At 45.0% G+C, this 24,468-nt stretch overlaps 1 protein-coding gene across 2 annotated transcripts in view; it reads left to right on the forward strand.

Annotated features, from left to right (window-relative positions):
• The first annotated feature begins 11,984 nt into the window (after window positions 1-11,984).
• LOC149308430 (transducin-like enhancer protein 1) overlaps window positions 11,985-24,468 on the forward strand; it is a 28,284-nt gene continuing 15,800 nt past the window's right edge. For both annotated transcript variants that reach the window (XM_089535784.1, XM_089535783.1), the window contains exons 1-5: window positions 11,985-12,147; window positions 18,526-18,627; window positions 18,737-18,906; window positions 19,495-19,558; window positions 19,815-19,859. In XM_089535784.1, coding sequence (XP_089391910.1) covers window positions 18,604-18,627; window positions 18,737-18,906; window positions 19,495-19,558; window positions 19,815-19,859 — 303 coding nt within the window. In that variant the 5' untranslated portion in view covers window positions 11,985-12,147; window positions 18,526-18,603. The remainder of the gene's footprint in view (window positions 12,148-18,525; window positions 18,628-18,736; window positions 18,907-19,494; window positions 19,559-19,814; window positions 19,860-24,468) is intronic.

The following is a 24,468-nucleotide window of genomic DNA, read 5'->3' on the forward strand; positions in this document are numbered from 1 at the left end:
TGCCCAAGGCCCACCCAGTGGCTTTCACGGTTGAGCAAGGATTCGAACCCAGGTCTCCAAAGTCATAGCCCAACTATTTCTCTAGAGACCAGGGTTTGATTCCCAGCTCACTGGGTGAACCTGGGGAGGTTACACTCTCTCAGCCTTAGGGAAGGCAGAGGCAAACCAATCTGGACAAACCTTGCCAAGAAAACCCCGGAAATGACTTGAAGGCATAGAACAACACATCATATATATATATATATATATATATATATATATATATATATATATATAAAATCTCCTGAAGGTAACAGAACAGAGATTGAAAAGCACTGCCGAAATATGTGGACTATTTGCACAGTTGGATCTCCGGCCCCTTCTTACACAGTTCTCACTTTTCTCTCCTGGTTGTTTTCCTCTTTAAAACGAAATCTCTATCCTCCCTTAAAGACTCGCTGATTCAAGTCCTTTCTTGCTATTCGCTTGGAGCCCGGAGGGATAGCGTTGCGCTGGATTTTCCTCTCTCGGAGGCTTTATTATAACAGCGTCCCATTAACAGAGATGTTTTGCCCATGACATATTTGTTTAAAAAAGAACAAGGGAGTCATCCCAAGAGCGAGGGAAAGAGTGGGAAAGGGTGGGAGAGGAGTAAATCATTGAATTTTAAAAACTGTGTCGCCTCTTTCCACCTCAACTAATGCTTTGGGTGACCATAAAAGACCGGTTGCGATACAAGAGGACTGGCTAGAGGAAAAATCCCATTATTTCCCAACTCAAGCTTTATTGCATTGCTTAGTGCAGAGAGGATGCTGCAACCCAGCAGCCAAAGTTTGTCTTTCTCCAATCCTCTATCGCTAGGCTCCAAATGCTGATGCTGCTAAAAATCCAACTTTCCCCCTAGACAGAGGAAAAGGAGGAAAGATGGCAACAGGTGTAAAAAGACTTTTAAAAACATATATGATACACACACACACATATCCCTCCATATTTGTGGATTTGATTATTCACAGATTTGATTAATATGTCCTCTCTAGGAATCTCTAGGTCCTCCAGTGTAACTCTATGGTCAACTTTAACTCAAAGTTGCACTGGAGGACCTAGAGATTCCTAGAGAGAATGCTCTACTAGGCCTTTGTAGCTCCTCCAGCACAACTCTATGGTCAGTGTCTGTCGGACGTTGACCACAGAGTTGCTCTGGAGGACCTAGAGATTTCTAGAGAGATGTCCTCTCAGGTAAAAAATTGTTATTTGCGTTTTTTCCATATTCGTGGGGATCTTGTGCCCCTAACCCTAGCGAATAGGGAGGGAGAAGTGTATATATGTACCAGAGACTTTTAATGCCTGTAAGTAGCTAACTATTGGTAGCTGAGGAGTAACACAAGAGACATGGGCTGATTGGATTTTTCAAGCCAGAGCCAAAAGGTCTGGATATATTCGGCTGGAAATGCCAAATCGGCAACCTCGACATGATTTCTTTTGGGGTCTGCTAGTTTCAAAAGAAGAAGGCAAAGTTGCTCAGGGGAAGAGATGGTGTTTTGGAAAAGGCCCTGGCCACCGCGGTGCATTCCAGGTTCTTGGCAGCGAAGGAGGGCGAAGAACGTGTGCAGACAGACTTGTACAGCAGGCTCCAGGGGGAGAGAAAACATTAACATATTCCTGGAGTGGAGGCAGAGATCCAGAGCGCTGTCGCCAACATGGCAGTTTTGTTTAACTTGAAGAGGAACCCAAGGAGAACAACAATGGCTGGGGATGCTTTGGTGCCTCTTTCATGCTTCTCCTCTGGGCCATCTGCGTCTGCCTTGGGGTGGCCATAGTGGGGCTTGTGGGCCACCACCAATGGCCCCCAGATATTTTTGTGCCCTGCAAAATCTTCTCGATGCATCCCTCCCGGGATGATTTATCTTAAAAAATTGTGTGCATTTCATTTCCAAACACGAGCCAATTCCTTCCCACTTTCCAGGTTCAAAGGAAAACCAGGACTTCTGTCCATTCTGGGTTTGTTTTGCAGGGGGAAAAAACATTTCCAAGCATGGTGAAGCTCACAGAGTGTGTCCCATGGTATATGGTCTGTGGACAAACTGAAGTTCATGGAATCCTAGAGTTGGAAGGGATCCCAAGGGCCATGCGGGGACCCCATTCTGCCATGCAGGAAGACACAGTCAAAACACTCCCAATCGATCCAGCCTCTGTTTAAAAACCTCCAAAGAAGGAGAGTCTACCACCCTCCGAGGCAGCGTCTTCCACTCCTGAACATCACTTACCATCACAAAAAGTCCTTCCTAAGGTTTAGGTCAGTGGTTCCCAACCTGTGGGTCGGGACCCCTTTGGGGGTCGAATGACCCTTTCATGGGGGTCACCTAAGACCATTGGAGAACACCTATTTAATTACAGTTATGAAGTAGCAACAAAAATAATTTCATGTGTTTGGGTCACCACAACATGAGGAACTGTATTAAAGGCTCGCGGCATTAGGAAGGTTGGAAACCACTGGTTTAGGTGGAATTTCTTTTCCTGTAGCTTGAATCCATTGCTCTGGGTCCTAGTCTCCGGAACAGCGGAAAACAACCTTGCTCCCTCCTCAACAGGACATACCTGTGAAATGTTTAAACAGGGCTATCATTTCATTTCTTAACCATCTCTTCTCCAGGCTAAACATATCCTGCTCCCTAAGCCGTTCCTCATAGAGCTTTATGGTTTCCAGACCATCCACCATTTTGGTCACCCTCCTTTGGACAAGACTCCAGCTTGTCCACATCCTTCTTGAATTGAGGTGCCCAGAACTGGACACAGTATTCCAGGTGGGTTCCCTCCCTGTATTAAATAACGGATTGTCAGAACTCTGGTGTGTATGAAAACCTCTTTGCTTTTGCAACTTGAATGGCCAATACAGTACTGGTCGGGTCAACCTTCTGGTTATATTACTGCCATGTGCACTTTGTGGGGCTGCCCTTGAAACGTGTTTCAAAGCTGCAGCTAGCGCAAAATGCAGTGGCCAGAGTGGTGTCGGGTGTGCATTTTAGAGACCATATAACACCGGTCTGCACTGGCTTTCCCATTTGTTTCCCTGGTGGATGCCATAGTTTGAGGAATGCTTGTTGTACTGTATATACACATGTATAAATCTAGACATGTTGGTCAAAATATTGACCCAAAAACATGGGTCAATGTAAGCCCTGTCCTTTAACTCAGATGCAGTTGTGTCAGAGGGCTTGGGGGTAAACTATGGCTCTGGTGGTGTGTCCAGTGTGGAAACTGGGGGCATGTAAGTATGTATAGTGATCAGTTTGGCGGTGTTGAGATGTACATTGTGTAGCTGTACAGAAGTGGAGAGAGCCAGCATAGTGTAGTAGTTTGGACATTGGACTATGACTCTGGAGACCAGGGTTCGAATCCTTGCTTGACCATGTAAACCCACTGGGTGGCTGTGGACAAGTCACACAAAGAAAGTCAATGCATCACTTTTTACTTTCAGGATTTCAGCAGCAATGCATTTCCGATATCACATTATTTGTGCAATTGCGTGTGATCATCATTTGTGCAATTGCTCACCATTTTTGCTTTATTTGCCAGATGCATTAAATGCGCTTTCATCTCGCTTCAATGCCGAAATTAGCCCCAGTGTGATCAACTGGGAAGCGAACTTGACAACATTTTATAAAGGGCTTTTCTGTGCATGGCAGAAAAGGAGTATTTGAAGGATGCTGTCAGTAGAGGGCAATGTGCCCACAGCTATGGATTTGCTCTGCAAAAGGCGACTGGTTTTGAAAAATCCATCCATGGAGAAGGTATTCCTCCTAAGTGTGTTTCTCAAGGGATCCAATGGAAGCTGCTGTTGCATTGTGCGGGTGGAGAAGGGGAAATTGCTTTTCTCTTGGGGCACATTTTCAGTGCAAATGGGGATCCTCAGCTATGCCCTTTGGCCCTGGGTCAGGCTATGGGACTAAGCTTCCATGGCCCAAACTCACCCGCCATGCTGGGCACCAGTGAAGATCTCCCCAAACCAGCAGATTATTAGAACAGTGGCCAAGATGCAATCTGATGCATTGCAAAGTGTGGATTTCTTCCAATCCGTCCCTGTTTGAAATTGCCAAAGCCAATGCTGGTGACTTCCAATTCAGTCAGTGCTGAATCTGCTCTGGGGTTTGGGCCAAACAACAACCACAACAACCACAAAAATAATCATGATTTTAAATTGTGAGTTTTAAATGTGGATTGTTTTAATGTGTGTACATCTTCTTTGTCCTTTTCAACAGATGTGTGTTTTAACGGATATGTTTTAACTGATGTTGTGGTTCATTGTCGTTGTTCCCCGTCTCGGGGGTAAGAAATAACAACAATGATGACAGTTTCTTACCCGCCTCTCCACATGGATCGAGGTGGGGAACAACAACAATTGACAACAACACCAGTTAAAACACACATCAGTTTAAAAGGAGAAAGAAGCTATTTGCATAGTGAAACAATACACATTTAAAATTTGCAATTTAAAAATGAGTTATCCAAGGCACTGGACCTTATGCACAAAACGGACCATTCTGGATCAAGTCTTTGACAGTTTGGACTAAATCCCAGAGCGGATTCCTTTTTAGCCAATGACCTCCAAGCTGCCACAGGCCATGACTTAATTCAGTTTCATTGCTATATTAACTTAATGGAGGATAATGCCAACCCTTTGCCTGTTTTTTCCAAAGCAGAGAACCTCAGGATCTATTCCTCGACAGTTTGGATTAAACCCCAGAGTGGATCCCCTGCCCCAATGCCATGGAAGTCACTCCTGGTCAAAGCATCACTAAGTTACATTATTTGGGGCCAGAAATCTTATTGCACAAAATATGATTGTTGATGGATTTGCAGATTGTAAATTGAGGATAGGTAACTTAGGTCAGAGAGAGCCAGCATAGTGTAGTAGTGCTTTAAGTGGTGGACTAGGACACTGGGAGATCAGGGTTCGAATCTCTGTTCAGCCATGGAAACTCACTGGGTGACCTTGGGCCAGCTACCATTTCTCAGCCGCAGAGAAAAGCAATAGCCAACCTCCTTTGAACAAGCCTTGCCAAGAAAACCCCATGACAGCTTCACCTAAGTGCATTTAACTCTTTCACTTGAGGTTGGGATTCTTGTGATTCTGTGATGATTTTAATTCTGTTTTAATCTTCACTTTTTGTATGTTTTAAATTGTATCCGAACACATAGCCACGTTAGTTGGGGAAATTTGTATGCAAAGGGATCTTGAAGCACCTTTGAGACCAACCTTTCTCTTTCAATTAGTCTCAGATGGGTTACAGGATCCCTTTGGTGCACAGCAGGGACTTCTGGTGCGCTGCACATCAGACACCTTTGGCAAGCATAGGGCACTTCTGCTGCACATCAGACCCCTCTGGTAAGCATTCCAGACTTTTTGGGGCACATCTTTGGTAAGCATGGTGCACTTTTTGGTGCACACCATACACCTTTGGCAAGCGTGGGGCACTTTTGCTGCAGATCAGATATTTCTGGTAAGCATGGAGCACTTACATTGCACATCAGACACCATTGATAAGTACTGTATTGGGCACTTCTGGTGCACACCAGGCACTTCTGGTATGCATCTGACACCTTTGGTAAGCATGGGACAGTTCTGGTGAGCATCAAGCCCTTTTGGTGTGGATTGGGTGCTCCTGACGTGTTCCACCACTTCCCAAACAGTGTCCTGGTGCACATTTTGGAGCATCATTGGTACCCGTTGCACACCAAACCATGGCACATCACCAGTCATTCTGTAATAATGGACACCTGCACATTGTTACTTCGCGGCAGCTCCTACGTGAATATAGATGTTGCAAAGCTACTCGGTTCAATTCTATGCACATTTTATGACCATTTGGAAAGACACAAGTCCCAAGCGAAATACCCGCCAAAATTTTCAATACCAAAAATAATGTTCCTGTGCCGATATTCAACCTCGATATTCAATCTCGTCAAAATTTTTGGATCAATACGTTGATGATAACATTTTAGATGTCGGTTGGATGATATTGGTATAGATATTTTTAAGTGTTGCAATTTTAAAGTTAGATCAATATTCCCCCCTCGCTCCGCTCTCTATACATATACCTCTGGTTTTTCCGCCAAGCTTACGGAATGGGGAAAATAAAGCCGGGCCAGACTTTGAAATAAAACCCACTTTGGCTCTTTTCAGAGCCACGCCGCCATCCCAGTTGAAATGACAAGGCATCTATTTTAATTTTAATTTCCCCTCCTCCCGGGCCTCCGCTCCTGCTTTTAATCCGACCTCATCCGAGCTCAAGGAAACAGATTGAAAAAGATCAGTTCTGACATGCAGACTGGAGAGAAAGAGAGAAGGAAAGGGGGGTTGGAGGTTGGGGGAAAAGGAGGCTAGACGGATTGTTCCCTCCTAAAATGTCCTTATCCTTGGAGGTTGGGGGTCTGGGGCCGAGAGAATTACCCCCATTTTCAGCAAGAGACGGTGGAAAAACCTCTACTTCTGAAGGCTGTGGAAAGGAGGGAGGGAGGCGAGGAAAAAGAATGAGTGACCTACATCTGTATCTCTCTCTCTCTCTCTCTCTCTCTCTCTCTCGACTTTGGGGAAAGCAGGATTAAAGATGGAAATGAAGCAGCAGGAAAGGGGGGGACATGGGATTTAGCCCCCCCCCCCAGGCTGGCCCACCAAATCTGTTAGCCATGCTTGGATGGCCTATACTAGGAAAAGAAAAGGCCGGCTTGATTCCTTTTCCAGAAGGAGCTGTATGTCACTATCCAGACTCAGAGGCGTCACAAGGGGTGTGCAAGGGGTGCGGACCACACCGGGTGGCACCCCAAAATGGGTGACAGCACTGAATCACTGAAGCATAGGCCTCATTCCCACTTACAAAAAAACCTGCAGTTTGTCGTCTGTATCGATGGATTGAATCGACAGCGGAGCATGGTTCCCACTACATTTGCCCCGATCGCACTTTTCTCCCTGTAAAATAACCCACTTGTGGTTCGCATTTACCAGTGAATTGGTTCAAAATGGACCCGCTCCGGCCGTCCGAAGGGCCAATTTAAATCGATTCCGATCCGCATCTGGTTCACACTTGTGCACAATCGATTTATCCAAAAAGATGCGGAAGACATCAATGTCCAAAAGATGCGTGTTAAACGGGTCTAGTGCACGCTCCCCCCCCCCCCGCTCCGAATCGCTTCAGCAAATCGATTCAAGTGGGAACCAGGGTCATTTGAACCGGTTCGATTTGCGATACGGTTTAAAAGGTAGTGGGAATCAGGCCCTTGAATCATAGAGTTGGAAGACAGCTCAAAGTCCAACCCCTTGCTCCCCAAGATGGGCTGTGGTATTTGCCTGTGTGAGTGTTGTGTGCCTTCAAATCATTTCTGACTTATGGCGGCCCTAAGGCAACCCTATCATGGGGTTTTCTTGGCAAGATTTGTTCGGAGGTTTGCCATTCTCTTCCCTTGAGGCTGAGAGAGCGTGACTCGCCCAAGGTCGCCCAGTGGGTTTCCATGGCCGAGCTGGTATTTGAATCCAGCTCCCTCCAGAGTCATCAAAGATTCAGGGATAGCTGTGTTGGTCATTTAACAAATGCAAACAAAAACCCATCTGTGATGCCTTTATTGGCCAAACGAAATGCACAGTATACTTGTTGCAAGCTTTCAAAGCTCATGGAGCTTCGAAAGCTTGCAACAAGTATATTGTGCATTTCGGTTGGCCAATAAAGGCATCACGGATGGATTTGGGTCTCCAGTGTCCTAATCCAACTTTTTCTTTAAAACATTGACTAAATAAGGCTGAGAAAATGCTGGGATAGAGAACAGATTCTAGAAAATCCCCAGAATAGTTGGTGCAGTTCTTATCAATCAATCAATCAATCAATCAATCATATATTACCTTCATAGACCAGCATATAAATCAGTTTTACCATAAAATATGAAACAGATAAGGCAGAATGGTATGAATGAAATAACTTGTAATGAATATATAAAATTCTCTATTGGTAATGGCCATGCTGAAGTAATAGTGAATTGTGCCATCAGTCCCATATTAGTCCCATATTAATCCCAGTCCCATATTAATAATGGTAAGGCTGAACTGAGGCTGAACAGTCCCATTGCTGTATATATGATCGGGTTGCCGTAAGTCGGAAATGTCTTGAAGGCATGCAACAACAAATATATATATATCCAGATCCAGGAAAATGTGGCAAACCCAGTGGATTAAACTGCCTTTTTTTAGAGGGCAATCCATCCCCAGCTTTACGGGGTTAAAATGAAAGAAATTCCAGGACTCTAATCCTGGATCGGTTAGCCTTGAATGGTTAAGCTCTCTCCCTTCCAGACCTTCGGAGATTAACTTTTCTCCTCCCTTCCCAGTCTTTAGGATTAACCAGGTTCCCACCTCTGAGCATTTCAAGAGTTAAACCCCTTCCTTCCCTCTATTAATGTTCTGACTGGCAAAGGGCTAAAACCCATTCTTTCCTCTGATATTTTCCTTGTCTTTTGGGACCATGATCCGAATTCCTGTTATTATCCCACCTTCCTCCTGGTACAGGACTCATTTCCTTCCCCTGAAATATAGCCTATACTGCCTGGGATTCCCATCCAAAAGCTAACCTGGGCTGACCCTGCTTAGCTTCCAAGATCTGGGGCCCTCGGGGTATTTAGGCCCATTAACTCAGCAGCGAGGAGAGGAAGGAGGGTCCCGAACCTTGCCCTTCCCAGTCAGCTCAGGCAAAAGCAAACCGCTGCGGCCTTCGCCATTTGGTCTGTTCTTCCTCATTCATAGCCATCTTGACCATGCACTGATGTTGCTTGGCCACATAAGTGACCTGCTTTTCGTCTGTGAATATTTTGGAAGGTATACTTGGCTGGATAGGCCAGCCAGGCTGAGGATGATGGGAGCCGCAGTCCATCAACTGCCCAACTGCTTGAAGGGTTCGACTAATCCCACCCAAGCTAGCCTTTTAAGGGTTAAGCGGATGGCCTCTTTTAAGGGTTAAGCCAATTTTCCTACCTCCATCTCATTAAAGGATAAATCTCTTCTGGGTCTTGGAAAGGATTATGGCCATTTTCCCTTCTGTCTCTTTAAGGGTTAACCCAACCTGGGTCCTTGGAAGGGTTAAACCCCCCATTGCCTCTCGGTGCTTTAAAGTTTTTAACCCCTTTAAAAAGGTTAAAGCCATAAATCCAGCATGACGTAAAGGTGTGAGGGTTGCTCTAGGACTCTGGGAGACTAGGGTTCAAATCCTGCTTGGCCCTAGAAACCCACTGGGTGACCTTGGGCCAGTCGCATACTCTCAGCCTCAGAGGAAGGCAGTGCCTCTGAGCAAACCTTGCCAAGGGAACCCTGCAATAGATTCGCCTGTAAGTCAGAAATGGAGACATACAATGAGAACGACCAACCCTTTAAGGCAGTTCCCCCCAAACTTTGGACTTCAGGTCCCAGAATGCCTGATTATTGGCCCCAATGCTGGGAGTTCCAATCCAAAACACCTGGAGGACCAATGTTTGGAAAACACTGCTTTAAGGGTTAGCCCAAGTTGGGTCCTTTAAAGGGTTTCCCCTTTCCAGCCCTTGGTCCCTTAAATATCTTTAAAATTTTCCAGCTCTTTAAGGGTTAATCCACTTGTAAGACTTTAAAGGGTCAAGTTAATTCCCCTTTCTGGACCTTTTGGGGTTAATCCAGACCCCATATTTTACAAGTTACACCTTCCAGAGCATTTTTAAGGGGAGGTTAAAGGTTCCCATTGATTTTAACCCATCAGCCCTTATTAATCGATTGGGGGATCCTTGAAAAAGTTAAGGTTAGACTTAGAGTTAGACAGTGAGTTAGAGTTAAAGTTAGTTAGATGGTGAGTGAGTTAGAGAGAGTTAGTTACACAGTGAGTGAGTTAGAGTTAGAGAGTGAGTTAGAGTTAGTTAAAGGGCGAGTGAGTTAGAGTTAGTAAAAAGTAAGTTGGGAGTGAGTGAGGGAGCCCTGGTGGCGCAGCCATTCACAGCCATAAGGTTGTGAGTTCGATCGCAGACAGGGCTCCAGGGTCCACTCAGCCTTGCATCCTTCCGTAGGTCACTAAAATGAGTACCTGGTTTTTAGATAAGTGTTTATATAAATGTACTTGCTATTGCTATTAGAGTTAGAGTATCATTGAGTTAGAGAGTAAATTAGAATTAGAGTCAAAGTGAGTTAGAGTTAGTGTGAGAGTTAGAGAGTGAGTTAGAGTTCAGAGCATGAGTTAGAGAGAGAATGATTTAGAGTTAGAGAATGAGTGAGTTAGAATTAGAGAATGAGTTGGCGTTAGAGAGTTAATTAGAGTGTGAGTTAGTTAGAGAATGAGTTAGAGAGTGAATTAGGGTTAGGGTTAGACTGTGAGTTAGAGTTAGGGTTAGAAGCTTAGAGTTAGGGTTAGAGTCAGGGTTTGGGGGGCTTGGTTTGGGTCACCTTCCAGCCCTTTAAGGGTTAACTCAATCTGAGTCCTTTATAATATTTCCAACTCTTTAAGGGTTAATGGGGGGCTTTAAAGGGCTCCCCTTCAGCTCTTTCATGGTTAACCCATTCTGGTTTCCTTTAAAACCTTAAACTCTTCCAGCTCTATAACAGTTAACCTAATTGAGAGAGAAAGAGAGAGAGAGAAAGCCTTTGAGGGTCAACCTAATGGGAAGACCTTTAAAGGGTCAAATGAATAATAATAATAATAATAATAATAATAATAATAATAATATAATAAATGAATCCCCCCTTTAAGGGTTAACCCACTGGGAAGTCTTTTAAAGGGTAAATGAATTCCTCCCCTTTAAGGGTTAACCCAATGGGAGGTCTTTTAAAGGGTAAATGAATTCCTCCCTTTTAAGGGTTAACCCACTGGGAAGTCTTTTAAAGGGTAAATGAATTCCTCCCCTTTAAGGGTTAACCCAATGGGAGGTCTTTTAAAGGGTAAATGAATTCCTCCCCTTTAAGGGTTAACCCACTGGGAAGTCTTTTAAAGGGTAAATGAATTCCTCCCCTTTAAGGGTTAACCCAATGGGAGGTCTTTTAAAGGGTCAGATTAATTCCTCCCCTTTAAGGGTTAACCTAGTGAAGGCCCTTTAAAGGGCTAAATTAATCCCTCCCCTTTAAAGGTTAACCCAATGGGATGTCTTTTAAAAGGTTAAATGAATTCCTCCTCTTTGAAAGCCCCTTTAAAGGGTCAAATTAAATCCTCCCCTTTAAGGGTTAATCCAATGGGAGGTCTTTTAAAGGGTTAAATTAATTCCCCCCTTTAAAAGCCCTTTAAAGGGTTAAGTAAACCCCCTCCCCTTTAAGGGTTAACCCTGTGGAAGGTCTTTTAAAGGTTTAAATTGATTCCTTCCCTTTAAAAAGCCCCTTTAAAGGGTTAAATGAATCCCTCCCCTTTAAGGGCTAACCCAGTGGGAGGTCTTTTAAAGAGTCAAATGAATCCCTCTCCTTTAAGGGTTAACTTAGTAGGAGGGTTTCCTTTAAAGGGTCAAATGGATCCCTCCCCTTTAAGAGTCCCTTTAAAGGGTTAAATGAATCCCTCCCCTTTAAGGGTCAGCCCAGTGGGAGGTATTTTAAAGAGTTAAATGAATTCCTCCCCTTTAACCCAGCGGGGGAGTTCCCTTGAAAGGCTTAACTCCATTCCTGCCCTCCGATTCCTTCCTTTAAAGGGTTAACCCCAGCCTGGCTCCTTCCAATCCATTTCCTTCCTTCCCTGAAAGGGTTAAATAAAACCCTCCTCCCTCCCTCCTCGGCTTCCTCTTGGATTGACACATTTTCTCTAGGCAGGCCGCTTCCGACCAATCAGGAGTCTGTCCCTCCCTTTCCCCTAGTCAATCCCACGTGGGGCCCGCCGCCACCTTCCTTTGCAAGTCCTTTATTTATTCTTTCGCCCCGCCCCTTTCCTGCGTTCCACGCCTCCTGATTGGCTCCGACGCGCCTGACTGGAGCGAAAGAGCAGGAGCAGCCAGACCCCACGTGGAGCTGGCGCTGGGTCCATTGATCCTTTGGCCAAGCCTTTGCAAAGGAGGGAGGGCAGGCTTTTGCAAAAAGGGGGGGATCAAAAAAGGGGGATCGCAGAGTAAAATTTAAAAATAAAAAGGAGGGGGATCGAGGAGGAGGCCCCCCTCCCTGACCCTCCCAGAAACCTCTTTGGATCCCCCCTCCTTTCCTGAATTTGGGTGAGTCTCTTTCTCATTTTTTGGTGGTGGTCTCTTCCAAGGTTGCTTTTTTTTTCCTTTGGGGGGGTCTTTATTTAAAAAAGAGGGTGGGTTTGAGTTTTTTGGGGGAAAGAGTCGAAGAAGAGGCTTGTTTTCCTTCCATCTCCCCTCTCCTTCCATTTGTTTTGCTATTTTTGCAAAAATAGGAAATATATATATATATATATATATATGGTCTTTTGTTTGGCTTTGGGGGGAAGGAAGAAAAAAGGGGGTGCATGAGGGTCTCATTTGGGGTTTTGGGGGGATCAGTTTTTAAGAGGGAAAATGTGTGGGTTTTGGTTTGGGAAGGGAGGCTTTTGGGGTTGGATTGAGGGAATTAAAGAGGAATTTAATGCAATTATTATTATTATTATTATTATTATTATGTTTATGTTTACTTATACAACGCCTTTCTCCCAGTACAGGGACTCTCATATAGATATAGATATAGATATAAAACAGTTTTTAAAAACAGCATTAGAGGGTTTTTCTTTGGGGACTCCACTCCCATCATCCCCAGCTTGCTGGCCAGGGATAATGATCACCTGCTTGTTGTGGGTTGTGTTGTGGGGGGTAGTCTCCTTAAAGAAAGGAGGTATTATATGTGTGAAACTAGTTTTTTTTAAAGCATTAAATGTTTTTATTTGGGGACTCTACTCCCATCATCCCCAGCTGCAGGTCGGGGGATGATGGGAGCTGCAGTCCAACAATCAGCTGCTTGTGGGGTTGAGAAGTTTCCTGAATGTGGGAGGTTTATATTATATGTGTGAATCAGTATTTTTATATTAAAAAAAGCATTAAAGGCTTTTAATTTGGGGGCTCCATTCCCATCATCCCCAGTTTCAGGTCAGGGATAATGGGAGCTACAGTCCAACAACCACCTGCTTGTGGATTGAGTTGGGAGTTTTCTTGAGAAATAAAAAGGATGTGTGTGATTCAGGCTAACAGCATTGTTTGGTGACTGGACTCCCATCAGCCCCAGCTTTGGGTCAGGGATAATGGGAGCTGCTGTCCAACCGCTGCCTGTTTGTAAAGGTGAGGCAGATGGGGATCTTAGGGGTCTGATTTCTACATTAGGGGGGAAGGGTGGAAAAGCCCATTAAAAATGGTTATTAATCAACTTTTTAAAAATGTAAATTATTGGAGGGATGAACAGGGCACTCCTGAGCATGTCTAGAGTGCTTTCTGGCTGCTCCTGAACAGCCTTGTCTAGTTGCAGCGGTCAAAATGTGTTGCTTTTGTAAGTTTATCAGCCATTTTAATATGCAGCGCGGATGCTTTAGTAACTTTTAATTGTGTCAAGCCGCTCTGTAAGTCCCAATTTTGCAAGATGCAAATAAATAGAATAATAATAATAAGAAGAAGAAGAGCCACAACATGGAAATATATGGCAATTTTCCTGTTTGGAGATCTGATAGGAGCTGGACAAAGAGTTAGAAATAAAGAGTATTTGGAGGCCAAATTTGGGGTTTTGGGGGGAAAGAAATGTCTGCTGTTTGCCCTTAATAAACAGCTGCAAAGTTACTTCTGTGCCCATACATCGGGGAGTTTTAACCCGTGTCTCAGACAAGGGTGAATGGGTGAAACCTTATGCTTCGGACTACAATTCCCATAATCCCCCTACTGTTGGCCCTGCCAAGAATGGTCAGGGTCATCTTCATCCGAGAGCCTATAGAGTTACATTTCATAACTTTATGTAGCTACTTTCTAGGAACGCCCTAAAACCCTGTTAGTGAAATGAGAAGGAGCATATCCAGGCAAGAGTGCTCCCATGCGCATTGGGCACTTCTGGCACTGTGGGCATTCTTCAGGTACTCCTGGCACTCATTGGGTACTTTTGATGTGCACTGGGCACTTGTGCCATGCATTTGGGTACTTCTGGTGTGCATTGGGTACACTCATTGGGTGCTTCTGATGTGCATAGGACACTTGTGGCATAAATTTGGGCACTTCTGGGGTGTATCAGGCACTTCTGGTGCGCTACGGGCACTCCTCGGATACCTCTGACTTTCATTGGGTACTTCCGATGTGCACTTGACACTTCTGGCACTGTGGGCACTCCTTGGATACTTCTGCCACTCATTGGGAGCTTCTGATGTGCATCTGGCACTTCTGGCACAAATTGGAGACGTGCATTTGGGCACATCTGGTGCACATTGGGTACTGTGGGCCCTCCTTGGGTACTTCTGGCACTCATTGGGTACTTCTGAAGTGCACTGGACACTTGTGCCATGCATTTGGGCACTTCTGGTGTGCATTGGGTACATGCGCATTGGGCACGTCTGGCACACACAGAGCACTTGTGGTATGTATTTGGGCACTTCTGGTGTGCATCTGGTACTTCTCGTGTTCATTGGGTATTTCTGGCTCTCATTGGGTACTTCTGGTGTGCAGGGGGCACTTCTGGCACACACTGGGCACTTGTGGCATGCATTTTGGCACATCTGGTGCACCTGAGGCACTTCTGGTGTGCATCTGGCACTTCTCGTGTGTTCATTGAGTACTTCTGGCACTCATTGGTACTTCTGGTGTGCATGGGGCACTTTGGGCTCGCACTGGGCACTGTGCATTTGGGCATGTCTGATGTGCATTGGGTAATTCTGAAGTGCATTAGGAATCTCTGGTGCCCATCAGACACTCCTGTTGTGCTCCAACACTTCTGTCTATCGCTCTTCAGTTGCTCCATTGGCTACCACTGCGCAACGAAGGACCATAGGTTATTGTGTCACAGTGGCCATCCTTTTGCACCTTCACAGGTTCGTCACACTCTTCTGTAGCTATCGATATCTGGTTTGCAAACTTGGCCTATAAATGTATCAGCCCCCCCCAAAATGAATATGATCAAAATATCTCACTACGTATATGAAAATATTCCCAAATCTGAAAAACTCTGCAATCCAAAACCCTTCTAGCCGGGATTCGAACCCAGGTCTCCGGAGTCATAGTTCAACACTCAAACTATTACAGCATGCTGGCTCCTAATAATAATAATGGATTGTATGTTTATGATGCATTTATTCAGTTTATATCCGATTGCGCACCAAGGGCCAAAGCAACAATACAAACAATTACATTTATTAGCATGCATTTGATCTATATCCACCCATTTTCTTCAGGTCTCCGGTGCGAAAAGCGGCTTCCGCTCCATCAGCAGTTAAAACTTGGAAAGTTGGAAGTTCAGCAAGCGGAGATATTGAAATAAACAGAAAGGCATTCAATGCTCATGCAATAGGATTGTTTTTGGAATAAAGAGATATTTGGACTGAGTGACTGGTGGGTTATTGTTTTTTGACCCCGTTGGTCAAAAAACCCCAGGTTAGGAATGAGGTTAAAATTGTGGTTAAGAGCCAGGTTTAATGTATTTCCTGAAACCAGTTTTCTCAGATGTATTGTTCCAATACATTGCAACCGAATGGCGTCACTTCTCCTTTTGGGCAGCCTGGTTTGCCAGAAGAACCACAGAACGCGACACTGATTTTTAAAGCCCTGGTACTGAGAGCGAAAAGAACGGTGCAAAATTGAATATTATATTGAGAAAGTCAATGTGGTGGAATAATAACAGTAATATATGCTATTATTATCATACAGTTGGCCTTCCATATTTGCGGCTTTGACTTCTGGTGGGCTTGATTATTTGCGGTTTTGTTTAATGTGTTCTCTCTAGGGATTTCTGGGTCCTTTGGCGCAACTCTGACGGAAATTGACCATAGAGTTGTGCAGGAAAACTTAGGGGTTCCTAGAGAAATGACTTCTCTAAGCACTTGTAGGTCCTCCAGCATGACTCTATGATCAGCGCCTGGCAGATGTTGACCATAGAGTTGCACTGGAGGACCTGGAGATTCCTAGAGTGGCATTCTCTTAGGTAAAAGGTGTTTTCTTTAATTGTGTTTTTCCCCACATTCACAGGGGTCCTTTGCTTCTAACCCCAGCGAATGTGGAGGTACCACTGTATTACTACTACTCTTATTATTGTTGTTGTTGTTGTTATCATTGTCATCATTAAATAATAACTACTTAGTATTATTATTCATATATTAATACATGTATTAATACATGTATTATATATTATAATATATCATATGCATATAATATATAATACATGTATTAATACATGTATTATATATTAATAAAATATCACATGCATATAATATATGTATTATTATTATTATTATTTCACCACTTTGGCGCTCTCAATATATATCTCATTATAACAATAACAAAAGTCAATGGATTCTTATTCCATTTTGCACCATTCTTCTTAAATCACGAATACTTAACATGGCTGCCTTTAATAGAGAGAGGAAAGAGAGCCAGTAGTGGTTTGAGTGATGGACTATGACTCTGGAGACCTGGGTTCAAATACCAGCTCGGCCATGGAAACTCATTTGTGACATTGGGCACGTCACGCTCTCTCAGCCTCATGGGAAAGCAATTGCAAACCCACTCTGAACAGATCTTGCCAAGAAAACCTCATGGCAGGGGTCAGAGTCACACTCTCTCAGCCTCGGAGGGTGGCCATGGCAATCCCTGGAGAAACTTGCCCAGAAAGTCGGCAACGACTCAAAGACACACAGCAGCAACAGCTTGGAGACAAAGAAATCTAAGCAGTGTGCAGTCCATGCGCTCTCCGGCTTTGAAGCGCTGTTCTTTCTGCTTGAGATTCAGTGCGTGGTGAGCAAAGAGACACTTGACATGCCCAAGGGCACTCTTGTCAACCGTGAAATATTTTGTGTGATTTGGAGGCTCAGCCTTGGATTTGAAGTTCTGGAGTATGAACCGTCTCTTCCTTTTAATCCACTTCTGCAGAATATTCCTCGTAGGTATCCTAGCTTGGGCACATTGATAGCTAAGGCTGCGTCTACACTCCAGAACTAATGCGGTTCGACACCGCTTTAACTGCCATGGCTCAGTGCTATGGAATCCTGGGATGTGTCCCTTCAAGTCCTTTTTGACATATGGTGACTCTAAGGCGAATTTATCACGGGGTTTTCTTGGCAAGGTTTATTCAGAGTGGGTTTGCCATGGCCTTCCCTTGAGGCTGAGAGAGTGTGACTTGCCCAGGGTCGCCCAGTGGGCTTATGTGGCTGAGCCGGGATTCGAACGCTGGTCTCCAGAGCCCTAGACCAAATTTCCAACTTATGGCAACCCTTAGGTGACTCTTAGAAGGTTTTCATGGCAAAATCTGTTCTGGCGACGTCTGCCATTGCCTTCCTCTGTGGCTGACAAAGCATGACTTGCCCAAAGTCACTCAGTGGGTTCCCATGGCCGCGCCAGGATTCGAACCATGGCCTCCAGAGTCCTAGTCCAACCACTATGCCAGGCCTGTGAACAGTCATTAACGCTGTAAGTCTTGGGCGCCGGATCCAGTGTTTCCTTCTTGGGAGAGAAGATATCTCTGCACATCCTCCGAGGTTCATGGCCTGGTTTTGTGCACAATTCTTGTTTCTCTTTCAGTATCCCTTTTCTTTCTGATTCAAGGAACCACATTGGTGTCTGGTCGCCGCCAGCCGCCTCTTGATCGCTTGAGGCGATCTGGCTCTCTCTCGTTCCAAGCCTGATTGGGACGGAATTTCGTTAAGCTGGCGATTAGAGCGAAATCGCTTTCCTACAAGTCCGGACGGCTGCCAACTTGGGACAGCTTTAAAAGGGAATTAGACCAGTTCTTGGACGAGAAAGACATCTGAGGCAACTGCTCACGGTGGCCAAAGTGCCCTCCACTAAAGAGACAGTGGTGTGGTTTGGGTGCTGGGCTACGACTCCAGAGACCTGGGTTTGAATCTCCGCTCGAGCATTGCAAACCCCACTTGGGCAAGTCATGCTCTCTCAGCCTCAGAGGAAGGCAAGGGCAAACCTCCTCTGAATAAGAGTTAGTGTGTTGTAGTGGTTTGAGTGTTGGATTATGACTCCGGAGACCAAGGTTCGAATCCCAGCTTAGCGATAGAAGCCCACTTTCGAGGAAGGCAGTGGCAAAGCACCTCTGAACAGCTCTTGCCAAGAAAACCCCGACCGTAAGTTGGAAGTGACCTGAAGGCACACAACAACAACAACAACAACAACAACAACAGAGAGATGGCATGGGATAATGGTTTGAATGTTGGACTACAACTCTGGGGACTGCGGTTCGAATCCCTGCTCAAGCATTAAAAACCCATTGGGTGACCTAAGAGTAATGCAAGTTATGTTTTCTCGGTTGACTCTCTACCTACACATTTTGTAAACCACAATCCTGTTGTTTTGGTACAAAACTGTTGCACCCAAACCGTTATCTGCTCACTGGGTTACCCAAGACTTATATTTTCCAGCTTTAAAAACATTACAAATTATATATATATTATAAATGATCTTTTTTTCTTGTAGAGGGGCGAGAGTTTGCACAGACCAAGAGGAACCGAAGTGACCAAACAAAAATTGCAATCCTATGGTTTTGTTCCAAGGATGTTCCCCCAAAACCGGCCTCCGGTAAGTTATCCCTAACTGAAAGGTTTCTTGGAAAATTTGAGAGTTGTAGTTTGGATATATCTGCCTGATGGCCCTTGTGACGGGCACTTTCTCTACCTGTCCTGTCCAGGCTCACCTGCCGGCGCCACCTGTCGCCACCGCCGCTGCCGCTGTGGCTGCTGCAGCCGCCGCCGCTGCCAGTGTCGTTTCAACCACGCCGCAGTCCTTGAAGCTGACTTACCCGGAGATCCTGGACCGGATCAAAGAGGAGTTCCAGTTTTTGCAAAACCAGTATCACAGGTAAAATTAACATTGTCCCCCTTTTTTGCATTGGAGGAGAGATGCTTATAATTGGATATATTCTCCAAATAGAAGCAATGCAAGGATTTGGAAGACAGGGCCTTCTTGGTAGCTGCTCCCATCTTGGTTCAATTCCCTTAAGGGATCACTTAATAAAGTGATCCCTTCACATTTACTGGCGTTTGGGGTGAAGGATGCCTGTGAATGTGGGAAAACCACAAATAAAAAAGACCTATTCTTTTTACCCCTCTCTAAGGAATCTCTAGGTCCTCTAGTGCAAGTCTATGGTCAGCATCAGCCAGACATTGATCATAAAACTTTGCTGGAGGACTGACAAATGCCCAGAGAAGTGTTTTCTCTATGAAACTCTAGGTCATCCAGCACAACTCTGTGGTCGACTTCTGGCAGAGTTGTGTTGGAGGACCTAGAGATTCGTAGCGAGAACATATGAATCCAAATTGCACACAAGACACAGAGTGTGGGTCTGCAGTTGTGCGACCCACATTGTTCAGGGACCGGATTTTCCCCAAATTTTGGGATGAATGATCCTCACCTTCCTTCTCTCCTTTTCCTGTCTGTTTTCTACAGCTTAAAGCTGGAGTGCGAGAAATTGGCGACGGAAAAAACGGAAATCCAGCGCCATTATGTCATGGTGAGTGGCCTGGTTGGTGTGTTTCTGTGTGTCTGTGTGTGTTTGATATAAAATAGTACTTTTTGTAATTCATAGTGTTTTGTCAATCCTTTCCTGTAATCCTATCTTGACTCTGCAAAGGAGATTAGGAGTGTTATGCCCAACGTACAGTCGGAAGACTGAGACCAAGCTTGCCAAGGAGTTAGTTTAAAAGCAGACACATGGAAACAATGGGAAACATATTCTTTCTGAGCATTTGTTTTGCTTTATCTTCCAGTATTACGAAATGTCCTATGGGCTGAACATTGAAATGCACAAACAGGTAAGATTATGCAAAGTTTGTCAGTGCGCAGTTTATTTTTCTCCGTTTTGAAATGTCGTTAAAGTTGGGGAAAGTGGTTGATTTGATGGCACCGTTGGTGGATTTAATGTTACATGGGTTTGTCTCAACGTACAAAATAGATAAGCCTGTCTTATTCTGTGACGTCCTCGTTTTTTCCTGAACGCCAGCTATTTCTGAGATAGTCAAGCTCCATCTCCACTGCAGAATTAATCCCGTTCGGCGCTGCTTTATCTGCCACGGCTCCATGCCATGGAAATCTGGGATTTGTAGTTTGGCGAGATGTTTAACCTCGTCTGTCAGCTCTGGTGCCAGAACAAACTACAAACGCCACAATTCCATGGAATGGAGCCATGGTTGTTAAAGCGGTGTCAAACTGCATTAATTCTGCCATGTGGATGAAGCCCCAGTGTGGTGTTGTGGTTTTAATGTTAGATTGTAACTGCAACAGATGTGATGGTACTTTGGAGGGTTTTCGCGGAGGGGAAAGGTTTGTTCTCTGCTGCTCCAAAAAGTACGTCCAGGTCTAATGGTTTTGAGTTCCAAGAGGGCAGATCTTGATTGAAAATCAGAATTAACTTCTTGATAATAAGATTTGGCAGTGGGACCAATTTCCTAGTGTTGGTGGGGTCTTCTTCACTGGAAATCATCCCCAAAAGGCTGCTGGGATGCTCTAGTTTAGAGCCAGGTTTCTTGCCTCTGCTGCATTCTCCCCTCCTGGCCTACCTCAGAGGACTGTCGTGAGCATAAAATACGGGGAAGAGGACCACCTTGAACTCCGTTGCAGCAAAGATGAGCTAGAAATGCAAGCGGATTCTTTATCCATGGATGCAACCATCCATGGCTTGAAAATAACCCACAGATATATAAATTCCAAAAAGCAAATGGCGATTTTGCTATTTGATATAAGGGTCACCGTTTTACTATGCTGTTGCACACCATGGGCCTGAAGCATCCATGGCTTTTGGTATCCACAGGGGGTCCTGGAACCAAACACCAGCGGATATCGAGGGCCCATTGCAATAAAATATATCATAAAACAAAGCATGGATTCATCCCTTGATAAGCCTGTCCTCCTCTCTGCCAACGCACCACGCATCCATCGGAGCAGCTTGGTTCTCTTACTTCCTTCCTCTCCCAAACATACCAAATAATTCTGTTTTTAAAAATCTTTTTTTTCACACACACCCCATTCCACCCTCCTGAATGCACCTCCCTCTTTCTTTCCCGGTGTGCAGACGGCAAAATTTATTGCCGGCTTCAGGTGTTGCTGGCTGCTTGCCAGACGCCTGTTCGCATTTCTTCTTTTTTCTCTCCTCTCATTCCATGCATATATATGTGTGTGTGTGTGTGCACGCACACACACACATATATGCACACACACGTATATGTGTGTGTGTGTGTGTGTGTGTGTGTGTGTATATATATATATACAGTATATATACACATACATACATATATATATATATACACACACTAATATAATATAATATAATATAATATAATATAATATAATTAACATAATTTTAAAGATCGCTCATCAGCCAGGGTTCTGACGAACCCCTGTGTGACAAATGCGAACTTGCAGGAGGCGAAGGCCGATAAATCCCCCTCTCTTTCGCCCCTCGCTTTGTTCCCTCCTTCCTTCTTTTCTCGCTCTGTCTGGTGCCTCCCCTCAGATTAAATCCCCGCCACCCTCGGCCCAGCAGGTGCCTTTTTAATGCCACTCAATCCCTCTCTTTCTCCTCCCACCCCATTGCCAGCCGACTTTTTTACCGGCATCGGAAAGGTCACGCCGTTGACACTGCTAACCCAGTTTTGGTGGTCTGGGGGGGGGGGAATTAATGGTTTATGTATCGACTTTTTTCTTTCTTTCTTAGTGCTTCATTCATTTGATTTTTCCTGCTTTCCACTCCTCAAAGGGGAGAGGTGGCGGGATTCGAATCCCCCACTGCAAAAGACCCTTCTCCCTAAAGCTGGGTTGAGGACAATGGACCCTATAATTCTAGGGTTGTCTGACGGAATACAGGAAAGGGGCTCCTGTTCTTTTAATAATTAACAAAGACCTTAAAGCTGCCTTGAGTCCCAATATTGGGAGAAAGGTGGGTTATAAGAAAATAATAATAATAATAATTATTATTATTATTATTAAAGCAGTGGTTCTCAAACTTCAGTCTATCAGGTGGTCTGGACTTCAACTCCCAGGAGCCCTAGCCTTTGACCAAGAGTCAAGAATTCTGGGAGCTGAAGTCCAAGGCGTCCGGAGAAGCAAAGTTTGGGAATCACTGCCTTAAAGGCATCAGATGCTGTCTGATGTTGGGTGCTGAGCAGGGTCAGCCTTGGTTGGTACTTGGATAGGTGACTGCCAACAAGTGCTGGAGATGAGGATGCCAGACACAGATGCTGGTGAAACATCAGGAATAAACTCTCCTAGAACATGGCCACACAGCCTGAAAAACCCACCAAAAGCTAAGGATGCTGGCCATGAAAGCCTTCGTCTTCACAATGCTGGAGACTCTGTTTTAGAGGAAGGAACTGGCAAAGCCACCCGAGTCTTCTTTCAATACACGTTAATACATTACAGTCTCTCTCTTTCCATGCCATCATGTTAATCTGCAATATACCCTCCAACCACCCCAATTTGTCAGACAGAGTCTCAGTTAATCCTTTGCCATCCCACTTTCTCAGCTCCTTTTAAAACGTCCCAGTTTCTCTCTCCTCCTCCTGCTTTCCCCTTTTGCTTACTTCGGTTCCTGCAAACCGAGTTCAAAATGCAAAAATAATTGTATGTATGTGGCTTCAAGTTGCCTGTCGATGTAGGTCAACCCCATGAATTTTCTTAGTCAAGGAAGATTCAAAGGTGGTTTGGCCAATTCCTTCCTCTGAAATAGAGCCTCCAGTACCTGGTAGTCTCCCATCCAAATACTAACCAGGACTGACCCTGTTTGGCTTCCAAGATCAGACAGGATCTGGTGCTTTTAAGGTATTTAGGTTCTTTAGTAGCGGTGGGGAACGAGAGGAGAGAAGAGGAGGGAGTTGTATCTTGCCCTTCCCAGTGGTTTCAGGCAAAAGCAAACTGCTGCAGTCCCTCCTAGCTTGTGCATTTTCCCTCTCTATTAATTTTGAATCCACTTTCTGAGATTGCTGGACCACATTGAACGAATCCTGACATCTCCCCCCCCTGCAAGTGGTGCAGTAAGTGGTGGAAAGAATATCTATAAATATTCAGAGTCCATATGAAAAATCATGTTATCTGAGTACAGGGAACCCCTGACTGCAGCATTCATGCCTTTTTTTAAAAAACGTTGGAAGGAGCCAAAGAAGTTGGCCAGAGGCCTTTGCTCCTGCCGACACGACTCCTGTGCCAAACCGTCTCAGAACCGCAATTTGGCATTCCTGCCATTTCAGGAGTAACCGAATGCTTCCTGGTGGTTTTGGAAAGCCATGGGCTGAGAAAAGTGGGATGGGTAGAGACTGGATTTTGCAAAAGTGAGCAGGGGCAGGAATTGAAATTTTGCATAAGTGGCCTGGCATGGGAAATGAATTTTGCAAAAGTAGGCTGGAGTAGGAATTGAATTTTGCAAAAGTGGCCTGGTGTGGAAAATGAATTTTACCAAAGTGGGCTGGAGCAGGAATTGAAATTTTGCAAAAGTGGGCTGGGGTGAGGACTGAATTTTGCAAAAATGGGCTGGGATGGAGTTGTTTTTTCCTCTCCAAAGTGGAAGCGAGGAAACCAGGGAGGGGAGAGCCAGCCAGCCGTGGTGGGGGGAAGCCTGGCGAGGCGGCCGCCTCATCATTTTTCATCCCGCCAGCGTTAAAGTGCCACTAAATTGAACATTAACGAGGCTGGGTTGAATTGGAGGCAGGGCTCCCTTAGGAGCCGGCTGCCCATTAGGAAGGAGAATCCATTACCGGCGGCCCCAGGAGGGAATTAAATCTTTCCCAGAAAGTACCTACTGCCAAGGCCTCTCCATCCATCCCCTCCCTTTCCTCTTTTCCTATCTAGATATTTCCCCCTCTGTTTCGGAGGCTCCTACGCTTAGGCCTCTGGTGTGCATGCATATGTATTTTATATTATTTTTTGCCAGGTGAGGCAGCTGATCTCTGGTGCATTTTTAATGTTTTAATGCCATTTAGTTCTTCTCCCCTGGTCATGATTTCCTGCAAAATCTACCCAACGTGAGACTCCTGTGATGGAGAGACTCCAGGACTTGTTTGCCCCCCAGAGTTGTAAAGCGTCTCCGTTGTTTTTGTGTGAGTCATTCCCCGATTTAGGGCAACCCTAAGCAGGTTTTCTTCATGTTTCTTCAGGATGGGTTTGCCATGGCTGTCCTCTGAGGCTGAGAGAGTATGACTTGCCCAAAGCCACCCAATGGGTATCCATAGCTGAGCGGGGATTTGAACCCCACTCTCCAGAATCCTAGTCCAACGCTCTAAAGACTACAACAATCTGGCTCCTTCCGTTTATCTATATCCTTTCTGCCCTTTTTCCCGCTTGGCTATGGAAACCCACTGGGTGACCTTGGGTCAGTCACACACTCTCAGCCTCGGACAATGGCAATGGCAATACCAATATAGAGAAGTATAGGTA

The sequence above is a fragment of the Sceloporus occidentalis genome, unplaced genomic scaffold, assembly GCF_023333645.1.
Source record: "Sceloporus occidentalis isolate IW3139 unplaced genomic scaffold, rSceOcc1.0.p SCAF_8, whole genome shotgun sequence".
NCBI classification, from domain to species: Eukaryota; Metazoa; Chordata; class Lepidosauria; order Squamata; family Phrynosomatidae; genus Sceloporus; species Sceloporus occidentalis.